Source organism: Ictalurus punctatus, chromosome 16 (genome assembly GCF_001660625.3).
Source record: "Ictalurus punctatus breed USDA103 chromosome 16, Coco_2.0, whole genome shotgun sequence".
Lineage (NCBI taxonomy): Eukaryota > Metazoa > Chordata > Actinopteri > Siluriformes > Ictaluridae > Ictalurus > Ictalurus punctatus.
In genome coordinates, this window is record NC_030431.2 from 16040316 (window position 1) to 16054471 (window position 14156).

The 14156-nt window shown below is 37.2% G+C and overlaps 1 protein-coding gene across 4 annotated transcripts in view; it reads right to left on the reverse strand.

Annotated features, from left to right (window-relative positions):
* The window catches only part of cadm2a (cell adhesion molecule 2a), a 435685-nt gene extending 422509 nt beyond the window's left edge, over window positions 1-13176 (reverse strand). For all 4 annotated transcript variants that reach the window (XM_017489959.3, XM_017489960.3, XM_017489957.3 and 1 more), the window contains exon 1: window positions 12883-13176. In XM_017489959.3, the coding sequence (XP_017345448.2) occupies window positions 12883-12943 (61 nt within the window). In that variant the 5' untranslated portion in view covers window positions 12944-13176. The remainder of the gene's footprint in view (window positions 1-12882) is intronic.
* Window positions 13177-14156: the final 980 nt, after the last annotated feature.

Here is a 14156-nt window from a genome sequence, read left to right on the forward strand (position 1 = left end):
ACCAAACACAATTATCAGTAACCAGAAAGAAATAACAGTAATGTCCTGTGTGCAAGCTGACAAAAAATTAAGAGGATTAAATGAAGGACAAGATACAAGAAGATGTATTTATGACATGTTCAGGAAAGAAACAATATATGGGCTGGTATGTATAAAGCCACACAGAGTAAATTTTAGTATTAAGTGGCAAAAGTATTCTTCAGATTCAGGACATTCACTGAGACAAAGATGACGTACACACATGGTCTCAGAAAAATGAACTACAATGTATTGCAAAATGTTTCAGTATTCAATAAGATGTACCAGGTCAATCACAAAGTTGTCTTTTTTTTGCTCACAGATTTCTTAAGTAATCAAATACAAAGCAATTCTCTCTGACTAAGACACTATTTCTGATGCACCGCTTTTGACTGCTCTGTTTATTTGATCTGGAGAGTAAAACTGTGGAACATGTGGCACTATGGAACATGTGGATTGTATATAAACATATTTTATTTTATTTATAATTATATAAACAATTAATTAATAAAAAAACAAATATTGATATAAACTGTATGGTTTTAATAAAGTCAGTCTATTTACAGTTAGTCTATTTCATTTGTCTGGCTTCTTGTGATTTCTTAGGTTTTGTATCCTGAATTTACATCTTTTCTCACACATGCCTCCTCACACTTTTCTGTGTGCAAAGCAACTGGATACGACTGGTCTACCTTCTATGCATTTTTTTCCACAAGTGCAGCTATAGGGTTTGTATTTGGGTCAAGAGTGTTCTGAACAGAGAACAATTAGATATTACACAGGATAAATCTCAAATACATTTTGCAGTAGCTGTAACTGGATGTCACTTGGTGGAAGTGGCATTAAATCTGTTATAATTGAGACTGTATCTTATAAATTTATAATTAGTTTTTACCAGAATTTATACAAATATATTTTCCCTATGAAAAATCACTTGTTTATTATTATCATCATCATTATTATTATTATTATTATTATTATTATTATTATTACTTACTTACATTAGGTAGAACAATTAGTGTTCTTACATATATCCTACTTTTTCTTATTATGTATCTCTTAGCTTATACTAGGAAAACATGTTTTTTTTGTTGCTGTTGTTTTGGTGTTTGTTTTTGTCTCAGTACACTATTTTTATGAGTACTTCCATGCAATATGTATTGCACTCCTAATAAACTAGAGAGGTAGGTATCTGTTATGCAGCATTAAACCTGAGCTTTGTGCAATAATGTAATAAACCTTTGTTTTATTTCTTCCCTAGTAACACAGAGCAGCTTTGGACTTTTTCTGAAAGACACAAAACAGCCTTTTCTTAACATCTAATCAAATACGTAAAGCCTGCAGCTGGGCCTGTTTACACGCTGTGGAGTGTTTGATGGATCAGCGTTGTGTAGACGTTAGACAGATGGTTTGGGGGACGGGGAGACGGGGTTCTAACAACACAACAGCATGTGGGAGTTATGAACATTAAGTATACTCACCTTACACTCAGTTACTCTTCAGCATTATAACTGTTTATAAACAGGGGTGTTAAAACTCATATTCTGCCTGGGACAGTCGATTTGTGACCCTTTGAAAGGCAATAATCTAAAGTCATTCATTTTTTAAAATTTTCATATTAAAGTAGAAGAGGATGATTCTAGGAAAAAGAAGAGCTAACAAAGTATTCACTATGCACTATTAGGTGATAACATTTATTATACTGATTAAAGTTTTTCTTTTAATATAATTTAAAGGTTATATAGACTAGTCATTCACTAGTCACTGCTGTGGGAATGTTGATTAATCAAAAACAGTGATACAGATGGTCAAGGTATGTAGGCAGATTGAAAAAGCAGTATAAATGTAATATTTCAGTCAAGATTAAAACAATTCTACAGTCAGCAGCACATTATGTAAGATGACACTGGGAAAGTGGTATATACTGTATATATTTTCTTTTGCTTTAATGGAACATTTTCACTTTGATATTACTTTGTATGAACTGTACTCATAATATTTTGCCTTAACTATGGAAAAGATGACTAGTTCACTACCTAAAAAAACATAAATACCTAATAAAACATAATAGTCATACAACCCCTTATGCATGCTAAAACTGTTTTCCAAATTTCGAAAATGGAAAGTAAGAGATTTTTGAAGAACTCAGAATTGTATCATGTATGTTGGGAATATACAAATTTTAGTTTAGTCTCCCATCATCCCATTTTTGCAGTCCAACTACTGTTTCAAACATATTTGTAGGTCTTGACACTGAGTGATACATTTCATGATTTGGAGTCACTGAATAACCCTGACATATTTCTGAATCATTTCTATATTTCTACACATTTGTCTGACTTCTAGCACACACAGTAGATTCATGAACCAACAGGCGTTCATTTTAATCAAAATTTCAATGCAGTGAGATGTGATATAAACCTTTGTGCACAATACAGTGGCACGTGTGGAACGCAGACGGTTACTACACTATGGATCTGGTGTGATTTCTAGATATTATTGGTCTAGTGTGAAAATGTTGATTACTACGGGCTGTCTCAGTAATTTTCTTTGCAAGTTTCTATGGGCTGAATAAAATGAGGCAGCATGATATATTTGGCCCACAAGCCTTAAGTTTGAGACATGTGTTTATAACCATTATAAATGCATATCTCTCTCTCTCTCTCTCTCTTTGTTTTTTCTTTGCATATACCATTTCACTCTCCAAAACAAACTCAAAGCAGCCCTTCCCGACAAGAACATGTGAATAATTTGCCCTACACTGATACACACTTTCATACATGTTTATGGAAAGAAAGGTCAAATTGTGCCACATTTTATCTTGGATGTTTGAATACATTTAAATGATAACTTTTAATATAACTTAATATAAATGAATAATTGAATTGCCTGCAGAATAAACAGACTCCTTGGTTTATGAAATGTCATAGTTTCATAATGTATTTATTATCATAGATTCTTTATGTATTTATTGCCTTTTACACCACACATTCTAACACAGTTCTAAGACAAACACACAGGATGGTGAGATGAAGAGTTTATTGTGTTTAAAATCATTTGGAATGTGTCACGGCTGTATGTACAGTATTTTTTTTTTCTACATTGTATTTACAGTGTTACACTCCATTGGGAACTCAGCAAAGCAGGAAGCTATGCAGGATATATCAGAGTTGACAAAAGATCTATCAAGAATTGATTGCTATTTTGGGTGTGTGTTGCATATGTGTTTAATAATTAAAATGCATCCTGCGTTTTTACCTTTGCAGTATACTATTTGGCTTTTGTAGCTAGAAATTTGACTGGAAGCTAGGTTGTTTTTAATTCACTTTTCAACTTAAAGTTTAAATTCAATATCTAATTTATTGTCTTTTATCTTTCAAGATGACTATTGTTTAGAGAAATCTGCAACTGAGTCATTTTGAAATAATTATAACAATATAAATTTAATAAATGTCAATCTTAACATGGTGTGGTTTGTTTTGTTGTGTTGGAATATTGGTTGCTGTAGTTCAGCAGGCTATTCTGTAGCTTTTAAATCTTAATCCATTTAAGCTTGTCATTAGAACATGAATAGTATTGAATTTCATGTAATAAAGTTTAGCATTTGTGTAGGGAAATATGGTTAAAGTGCACCTATTTTGCTTTATCAGATATAACCTTTCATGTAGTGTGTTATATAGCTGTTAGTGAATGTAAAATGTCTGCAAAATTTAAAAAATCAAAAGTGCACGACTAATGGAGTTATTGACTCCCAAAAGAAAGAACCGATTCTGAACACCTGAAACGAGTCGTTAGTCATTCCAGGGTTATTTCCTGAACTAACCTACGTAATTTGGTAACAAAAAAAACTGCCTCTGGCCTTCATTGGCTGCTCACAAACAACGTGTACTTTGACCCGCCCAAAAACACTACAGTTGAGGTTGCATCCTGAAAGATTTATAGATAGAGGACATGTTTTTCTGGACTGCAAAAGCAAAACCACTTTGTATGGACTCCAAAGGGATGAGGATGTAAAACGTCAGTGGTTAGAATTCATTTTAAAACTAAAGTCATTTCATGGAAGACTGCTGCTCAAATCTAGCTAAAGTCAACGTGGGATTTGTGAAATGATTATTCATTAAAGATGGGGCCATACCCACTTTATTTGGACCATCTTGCACCTCTGGATCACAACCTGTAAGTATGATTAATTATATATTATTTATATATATATATATATATATATATATATATATATATATATATATATATATATATATACCGAGTGTTCCAAATGCATGGTTTTGTTATGTATACATATACAGCCAGTGCACAGCTGTTAGCCTGTTTACTGTTAGCCACTGCTAACATTATTGTCAAACTATATATAAACTTACCACTGAGAAACGTCAGTGCTTTCATCATGCTTATGTGGTGGTTCGGGTTGATATTCCGACATATCACTATCAGACTTGGGCTCAAATTGATATTGTTGTACACGTATATAGCCAGTGCACAGCTGTTAGCATGTTAGCCTCTACTTACAGGCTAACTCACGTTATTTCCAAACTACATATAAACTTATCACTGAGAAACGTCCTTTTCTCGTCATGCTTGCGATGGTGGTTCGGATTGATCTTGCGATGCATCATTATCGGGCTCATTATTGGGCTCAAATTGGTAAGTTAAAACCAACATTATTACGGATATGATAAATTCAGATATGGTAGTGGGCATTTCCTTTGTCACCTGTGCGGTAGATCAATCACAACAGACTGGGACATCTGACCTTTCAGAGCAGAGTAGGCTCTCTGAAAGTAGGCTCTTTTTCAACAGGTTTTTTTATTCTTATTTTGCTGGCAAAATTCAGGTTGAGGTTACAATTATTATTAATAATAATAAATGTGTAATATTTTGTTATATTCATATATAGGTATTTATATCACATGTTCTGTCAGTCACTACACCAGTCTGCAGGCTAAGCCCTGTCTTCTGTAGATGTCACAAAATCTGTCCTGCATGGATGATTTTTCCAATTAGCAAAACTGTACAAATGTATGAAAATGTAAATTTGGACACCTACAATGGCATATCACAGTTGAACAACAGCACTGTTGACACATCACAAATATGACAACTCCAGACCTAGCAAAGTGAGAAACTAAAGAAACAAAAATCTTCTGCCTCAAAAGTTTTTCATGTGTTTGAAATGTAAGTACAGACATTTGTGCTCTAAACTGAGAATAAGTGGAATAAAAGCAGTGTGCTAGTGACGGTAAACCACTATTGGACTTAAATTAACAGCAGATCAATAGCTAGACTAGTTATCATGGCAAAATTAAGAAAAATATTTATTACTGCCATTCATTGATTGGTAACTTTATTTTCTGAAAAACTGCCTTTAGCTTCACAATAAAAATACTAAAAACATGGACCACTTACATACACCCACACACACTGAGACATGGCAAGACAAGATTCACTAGTCTGACCACAGAACATAAAAAACATAAGAACATAAAAATAAAGGAGCTTCACTCTCTTATTATAGTGAGCAATTACAGATATGTACAAATAAATATACCGTTTAAAAATCTAAGCTGAAAATTTATCAAGGCAACAGCCTGAAGACACACTTTCAAGCCAGCAGAATTATAGTTAGTTAGTTAGTTAGTTGATTAATTAATTAATTTAATTTAATAATTAGTTAATATTTACTGTACTTACTTATTTATTTAGTATGTTTCTCGTATAATAAAGGATGCATCCTAAACAGGTCAGACCTGTGTTGGTTGGATATGACCCTAAGTTAACCTAATAACACTGTGAACATATTTCAAAAAATGAATCAACTAGACATTCAACCAACCCTCTGTGTACACTTGTTTGCAGAAATGCAGAGATAAAAACAACCTTAAAGTGTCAACATGGCTTTTCTTTATTCATAGTATTTCATGGTATTCATGTTCATTTATTAATTTATTCATCACTCTCCCCCAAGGCTTTACCACTACTTAATTATTTGCTGATGATTATTAAAAAAAACCTCTTCGACTTTTTTTTAGAAGAGAATAGTGGTACTTGCATACGTGCATGTAACATATTTATTTATTAACATTTATCAGAAGTTCTCTACAAATGTGCAAAGTAATGCCAGTTATCTATTAGGGAGGTTTCTAATTAACCAGCTGATTTTGATAATGATTTCCTCCATTCCCTTCATTACACATTTTGTAGTTGTTGTCTTTTTGTAAAAAGCACTTTTGTCCCTTGTCAATGAAATGTTAATTAAGTAGGAACACTTTATAAAACTCCATAAAACTCTATAAATATTATGGAAAACAAGACATTGCATCGGACAGTAAAAGTAAAAACTGGGGTTTGTGTGTATAGTGCTTTGGCTTTCAATATTGCATAAGGAGGACTGATCATGTGTCCAAGAGTGTAAATGAGTAGGCGTGCAATGTTGTGTGTCTGTGTGTATGCACACTTCGGCAGGTGCATGGTCCCCGTAGTTTCTGATTAATTGATTGTTTGCTGCATTTGCAGGTGTTAAATTCCATCTAGCAGAGGCAGATGGCCTTAGGAAACCCTGACTGCCCACACCACATGTAATACAGAGAGATGGTGCGACTCAGACATAAAACGGTACATGTTGCATGCTACACTGTTATCACCAGGTCCAAGGTAATATACTGGTGTAAAAACCTAATAAGACAGAACAGAAAAGTAATCTTTGTCAGAGCTGTTGAAAGTGTGCAGTATGTACCCATGAGTAGCTTTGTCATTATTTACACAAGGCTTTCCATTTGATTCATCCATCCACCAATGTGTGACGGAGAATTTAGGTCTGTTTATCGCACTGCCATTTAATGATGTCCTCAGTGTGACTCCGAATGTCATTAAGCCTCACATTAGCTGGCAGCAATATTGGGCTTGTGAAGTAGAAAGTTGAATTGTCTCGCTACTTTATGTGTCCAGCTTTAAACAATGTGTCACTGTCTATGCGTGGAAGAGAAGCTGGCTGCTACAGAGGTAGTGATGGTCGATGGCAGAGGCTAACAGATTTCTATAGGTAATCCAAGGCGTAGACGAGCCGGAGGCTGTTATTTCAGGCTGTTTGATTTACTGACCCTCTCTGCCGTGGACATTCGTTTCCATCGCACGCCTGCTTTCATCTGGCTTCGTCAATAAACATGATTGATTGCCCAATCCCTCCACAAGCCCCTGCAGCAGGTATTGCCTTTTTCTGAAAGATCATGGAGGAATAAAAAAAAAGAGTAGATAATTTGCGAGAGATCACTAATTCTCCATGAAATCATCATTAAAACAGCCAAATCCACAAAAACATCTGGAGCACAACAGCTCTTTTTCAGGTCCAGTGCTCCAAGGTCTTTATTTTGATTTCATTTTCCCAGGGTCACATCCTCTGTCTATGTCTAATATTGTCTTTGTTTTGTCTCTTTGAAAAGCTATGACTTATAAAATGCCTGAAAAGCTCTGCCTCAATAATGACTATAAGACATGAAAAGGAATGGCTTCTTTTCAGGGCTCTAGACGGAAGACCTTGTCCTTCAATATGCTGATGTAAAGACTCAGACATGTTTGTGGGAGGTTTATATCCCTTTCAGACTTGAGACTTTTGATGTTGTGATAAATCTGTAGAAACTTTGCTCCAATGACTTTTTTTAACAGTGACTTCACAGAGATTAGCAGAGATGCTTTGGAACCAACCAGAAAAATCAGATAAACAACAATAACCAAAAAAAGCTTATTTCTTCTTTTTCCCATACAGGTAAATCACATACCATTCAAACTAAAATACAACCACTTTGCCATTCACCAAGCATGTCTGCTTTAAATCTAGCTTGAAATATAGGTACTGATCTGATACCGACTGTCAGTATTAGGGCTCATATTGGCCTGAAACACAGCATGATTATCAGATTTGATTTAGGTTCCAATCTGATCCATTGATCTATTCTGTTCCATGAACACTTGAATATAAACACAGGACACAATGTATCTTAATGTAATGTGGTTAGTTGAGGCAGGACACAATTCACAGGTCAATAAATAGGATAGCAACATCAGAAAAAAAAAAGTATTATTCACAATCCATAACAATTATAGGCATGAGTCAGAAACCTGGAAGCAACAAGAAGAAGAAATAAGAAATTCAGACTCGCAATGAACAGAATAGAGACAATAGTGCAGGAATATGTAGACTAATTAAGGGCTGAATATAGAATAGGTGCACACATTAGGGAAACAATCCATGATAAGACAGAGGCAAAGAAAGGACTGAAGTACATGTAAAAAAAACAAAAAACAAAAAGCACGACTAAACCACAACTAATATTGAGAGAGGCATTTCTTGAAACTTAAAACATGCTGCTATCATGCCTTTTTGCCTTTCCATTACTTGGATAAATAAACCCACATACAATTGATTATGTGTGAAGATGTCATTACTGGATCAGATCAGCCAATATGCAGAGCTCTGATATGATTACAACATTAAAAATTGTAAATGTGGAATTGATCAGTTATGAATGGTGCAAAATGCGCTCTTTCACTTTGGAGTATTCCAGATCAACCTGAAAGGCCAGACTGTGTCCAGGACATTACAGTAGGAGGGAGAAAGGTGGGCTTAGTGCTGATGACAGTGAACACTGACATTGAATATAAAAGAAACATTCTCTTGAAGAGGACTCGATGATGCCTCCGCCTACTTTCTGTTTTAACTTTCCCCAACACCTGGAAGAACAAAAGAGGGCCTTTGATCATGGGAAATCCTGCCTGATCACAGCTACACTGGCACATTATGGGTGGGGTGGTGTGGGGGATGGTTCAGAAAACCAGATGCTCAGAAGAGACAGAGAAAGAGAGAGAGAGAGAGAGAGTGCAAGAGAGAGGGGAAAATAAACATGGTGGAAAGAACAAAAGAGAGAAAGATACAGACAGACCTGTACCTGTGAGCCATTCGGAAACACACCAAGGTACAACGCAAGAGGACATTCACCTGTAATCCTGTTCTCCAACCAGTTTAATCAACCAAGCAAACACATAGGAGTGCACAGGGAGAGGGGCCATGCGCCCTATGTCTCTTTGCTTTTGAAGGAAAACAGAGGCTATTCCTTGAGAAATAAACACCAAACAAAAGCTCGCCCCAGTCAGGCCACAACGTGCCTCTCCATTTCTCACCTGTCTGATCACATTCACCTGTGCCGATGCTCACCTGCACACACACGCGCACACTTGCTGAATGACAAAGACAGAAGAGCAACGATGAAGAAAAAGCTATTACCTCCCAACACACCCACATGCTCACTCACACACGTATAAAGCTCAAAAGAGCCAGAAACTGTTCAACTCGTATCTGCCTTTGCATTTGTGTTTGCTCCACTTGTCGATAGCCAAGTGTCATTTACTGGAGCTCGAAGGACAGGCTGACCAGTCGCATTTGGCTCCACATTTCCATAATATTGTCCCTGTGAATAAACAGAAGTGGGATAAAAAATGAGAAAAGCTAGTCTGGCACATTCATTCATCTTCACAAAGCTCTTTATCCTGGTCAGGGTCACAGAGGATTCGGAGCTTACCCTGGAAACACCAAATATAAGGCAGGAATACACAATACTGCACACACTTATATTTAGGGGCAATTAAGTGTCAACAATCCACCTACTGGCATGTTTTTGGGAGGTGGGAGAAAACCACAGAACATGGAGGAAATCCACATGGTCATTGGGTGAATATATACACCACATATACAGTAATCCAAGTTTAGGATCAAACCAGGGACCCTGAAGCTGTGAGTTTGGAGCCACTAAATGTGTGCAAAGAATTATGTCATTTCTGTAATGTAATGTGCCTTTAAAATGTGTGTTCTATTAATAATGATGAAAAAGTAAATAAATATTCTAATTCCTTTGAATATTAATAAGTCTATTATTTCATATTCACAAAGACAATGAATGTCAGCTGCAGCTTTACATTATGTGCCCCTACTGTATAAAACCACAGAAGGTGAAAATTGACATTTAATTCACAAATGTGAATTTACTGTTGTCAAATAAGTCAATATTTTTTTAAAAAGTATCTTATTCCAATGTAATAATTGATTCTACCAGTACAGCATAGTACTGAACAGTCAATATGAGCCTGCAGAAGGAAGCTTGGATTCAAGCTATTCTCTAGTCTCAGAGCGAGGAAAGAAATGGCCCTTGTGCCTGCCACATGCTCTCCATAAGTGCAACGCTCATCAGCACCTGGCTGCAGTTCTCAGCCCGGTCTGCCTGGACCTGAGTTTTATAACAGAGAAAGAAAAACCCATCCGTACAGGTGGCATCAATAATGGATGTACGAATATCATCTAAGGCTCTCTGGCTGCTGTCACAACGTGCTGCACTGAGATTAAATAGGAAATGCCTGGTCATAGTTTGGATATATGTAGGAAATTGCACTGATGTACATGTCATAATTCTTATTTGGCACAGTTATAAAGCTGAATTTTAGCCAGTGCAGATAGTTTACTATTTTGTGAGACACAGCTGGACTGTGATTTGTTTAAAGCATAGTTGCAGCACTTTAGTGGCAACATTTTCTGGATTCCATTTTTAAATATGTGGAATGTAAACTATGAGTTTCACGAAGTGACAAAAGCTCTTAAGTACCTCTACGAATGAGCACACAAATTATTTAGGGCTGCAAAATTCTTATTCCGTGTAAAAGGTTCATCCTAGCAATAATGACATGTGTATGCGTGTGTTGCTGTGGGTAGTCTGAGCCAAGCTGGGCTTCAACAGGGCTCAGTTAGCCGCTCGCACTCGGTGGAGCAGACAGGCTGATTTACGGGCAGTGAGAAGGCTCTGGGAGATCAATATGTCGCTTAACACAGACAACTCATTAAATGTGCTGCCTTGAGGAATGTGCTTAATTATCTGTGATTATTAATGGACCTAACTGAGCATCAATATGAAGCTCCAGGTATTAAGCCAAAAAACATGCAGCGTCACATACATGCATGTGTACACGTACTGCTCTATCTCAATTTCCTTCTCACATGAGCAAACATGAGTCACACTTTATGCATGGCAGCGTGTGTCCTGAGCACACAGATGCCTGACGGAGCACACAGATGCTTGCCTTGAGCCGAGATGTTTGATATGTAAACAGTTTGCGACGCTAGGGTCATATTTACACTCATTTGAAGGATATAACAGATGAGACTGATTACATGCATTTCAAGTACATGGACTAATCATCACAGCTCACTGCTAAGTCAGTCAGGAGATACTGAATGTTAGATAAGAAGACGGGTACATTAGATCTGAACTGGTATTAGTTTTCTTAAACCTGATCATCATTTGTCAGATAGAAAAGCAGTTGGGAATCAAGGTCACACAAACAAGTTGTCCATAAATTTGGTTTGCTTTCAGGCATTTCTTCTGTTTGATCATTTTCTTCTTCTCCTTTTTTCTATTATAACATACTACAGAAAGTTAGGGACAGATTGGTGATTTAATCGATAGTGGGGAAAAAATGTTTACATTTAACGTCACTGGTTTGTGAGGTGACCATGCCTTTCGACAATAATGACGTGTGTGACCACGCCCCTTCACACAATGTCGCGTGTGACCAGTCCCTAGGCAACAACACGACTTCATAACGAGAATTTCATAACTTCACAACGAGATCATCTGAGGTCACCCGAAGATTTGTACATTGTTACCTTTTTAGCAGTAAACACTGCTTTATCATGCACACACCTACCTATTGGTAGTTCTAGATTCAGATGTATTTCCAAATTGAGGAGATCAGAAGGCTATTTTTTGTAAGGGCAAAAAGTTACTTGAGGTCAGGAAATGTAAAATAGGCTACTCGGAGAATATGGAGGGAAATACTCATTTAATGACATCTAATAGAGATTCTCTAGATCATTAACTGCTTTCACTATTAGACCGATTTCATTAAGCAGCTATTAATGCAGGCTTGCTTTAGTTTGCCTTTCATTTTATGCTTACTCTGTCAAAAAACCAATCCGACAGGTCGTGTGGCTGGGTAAAGAAAATATATAAATAAATAAACAAATACAGCTGATGCTACTACGACCCCAAGTGATGATATATACCATAAATAAATACCATAACCAATGGGAACTAATTTCTAGTCCAACCGTCAGGGTAACTGGGGGTGGGGGGTGGGGGGTGTTAATCATTAGCATTGAGGGAGCCTTAACATTTGCTTAACATTTCTGCATTTGTGTTGAGGTGGCATAATTTAGTCTAGCACTCTAACCACTAGGGAATAACACAACTACACATTATAAATGACAGCCAAAAGGGAAGAACAGGAAAAAAATGGTTCTGGTTCAACATGAAAACAGACTACATTAGCTGTGCCAATGAATGCATTTGCTTGCGGCATGTTAATGAAATGAAAAGATTGCTCGTGTCGTTCCCAAAAGCCTCCATTCAGCCCTGAGGTAACTTCATCAACCCGATCATCAAATACGCAAAGTTTTCCTGAGCTTGAAATATCAATATGCACTGACTCGGAATAGCCTACAAAGCATGAGTCAGTGCAGCGCAAGTGCTGAGGCAGAATGAGTTTCCACCTCGGCATAGGGTCTGAATGATGGACACTTGTATAGATAAGGATCATTTCAATACGTAAATACGGATAAAGCATATAAGGCACTATATGTACATGTACACGTACATAATTGCGCGCGGGTGTATATATGTGCGCGCGTGCGTGTGTGCGGCATTCCTGTACACTTCTCCAACACGCAGCGATGCTGAGCCAGCTTCCTCGGAACAGTAACAGTAAATTACAACAAGCCACCGTTGGGTGTAGAGAAGTTGGAGGCACGTTTACCTTTCAGCAGGATCCCGCAGATGCCGTACAAGGCGAAAAGCATGTGCTGATTGACGAGCATGATGTTCGCGTTCCAAATCGACGCGCTCTGGTCCCTTCGCTGCTCCCTCCGCGCTTATCCAGGTGTGCGTCGCGTTCGATCCCCGGCTCCTTAGAGCAACTTCGCGGTCCCACCACGTCGTTTTTCGGCTTCGGCGAAAGAAGTGAGCTGTGCCACCGGAGGAAGATGCTCTGGCTCGCAGCGCTGCCCGTGTGCGTGTGTGCTAGAGTGCAGCTCTGTGTCTTTCTCGTTACTGTCGGAGCGCGAGCCTCTGAAACCACGCCCACGCGGCTTGACATACTGAGGACGCTGACCAATCACGGGGCGTGCATGGAGCACACGCGCGACCTGCTACACGCGCTTGCAGAATATATTACAACATGCTCTAACAGATAACAAATACAAATAAACGAGCTCTAATAGATGGATAATTTAGCAGATTACAGACAGATGCCACAGTGTGTAGATTTATCTGCATTTCTCTACTTTGGATGTCTTTGGTCACATCTCCTCTATCTATCTCACAGTGTACACTCAGAAAAAAAGTACTACACTGTACATTTCCTTGTCACTAGGATACATCTTTTCTACCTTAATGTGCATCTTTTCCATGGTAATCTGAATGTTGTGTACCTTTAAAAATGATTTAAGGTATATAACTGGACCCTAAGGACACTAATGTACCTCTAATGAGCTTTTAAAGGTAAAAGATACTTGAGGATTCTACCCAATTACAAGGTGAAGGCTATAGTGATGCCCTTATGAAAAAAAATCACATTCACTTGTTTTCAATTGAGTTCCCACGTATATATCCACTTCCGTTTAGATTTAAATGAACACCCTTATCCAGAGCGATGTACAGAATTGTGTTGAAGTGCGTTGTAGCGTCTATCGAATCCACTTCCTTTTAGTAGTTCACTAGGTCAAGGACTAAGAGTACCATCTGTATAAAAATATAACCTGTTGAGGATGTTAGTACAATATGAACATGTGGAAAATATTATGATCATGTGAGTGTGATTTTTCCATAAGGTCTCTACTATAGCTCTGCATTAAACCATAGCCAGTTGTACATCATTCATCATTGCCATGCATGTGAAAATTTAACAGTAAAAGTAAATTAATTGTGTATAAACATCATATATTTAAAAAAAAAAACATGCAAACATGCATACAGAAAGTCAATTACATGTGGAAAAATGTCCATGCATTTTCTGTACTGTTTATCCTACAC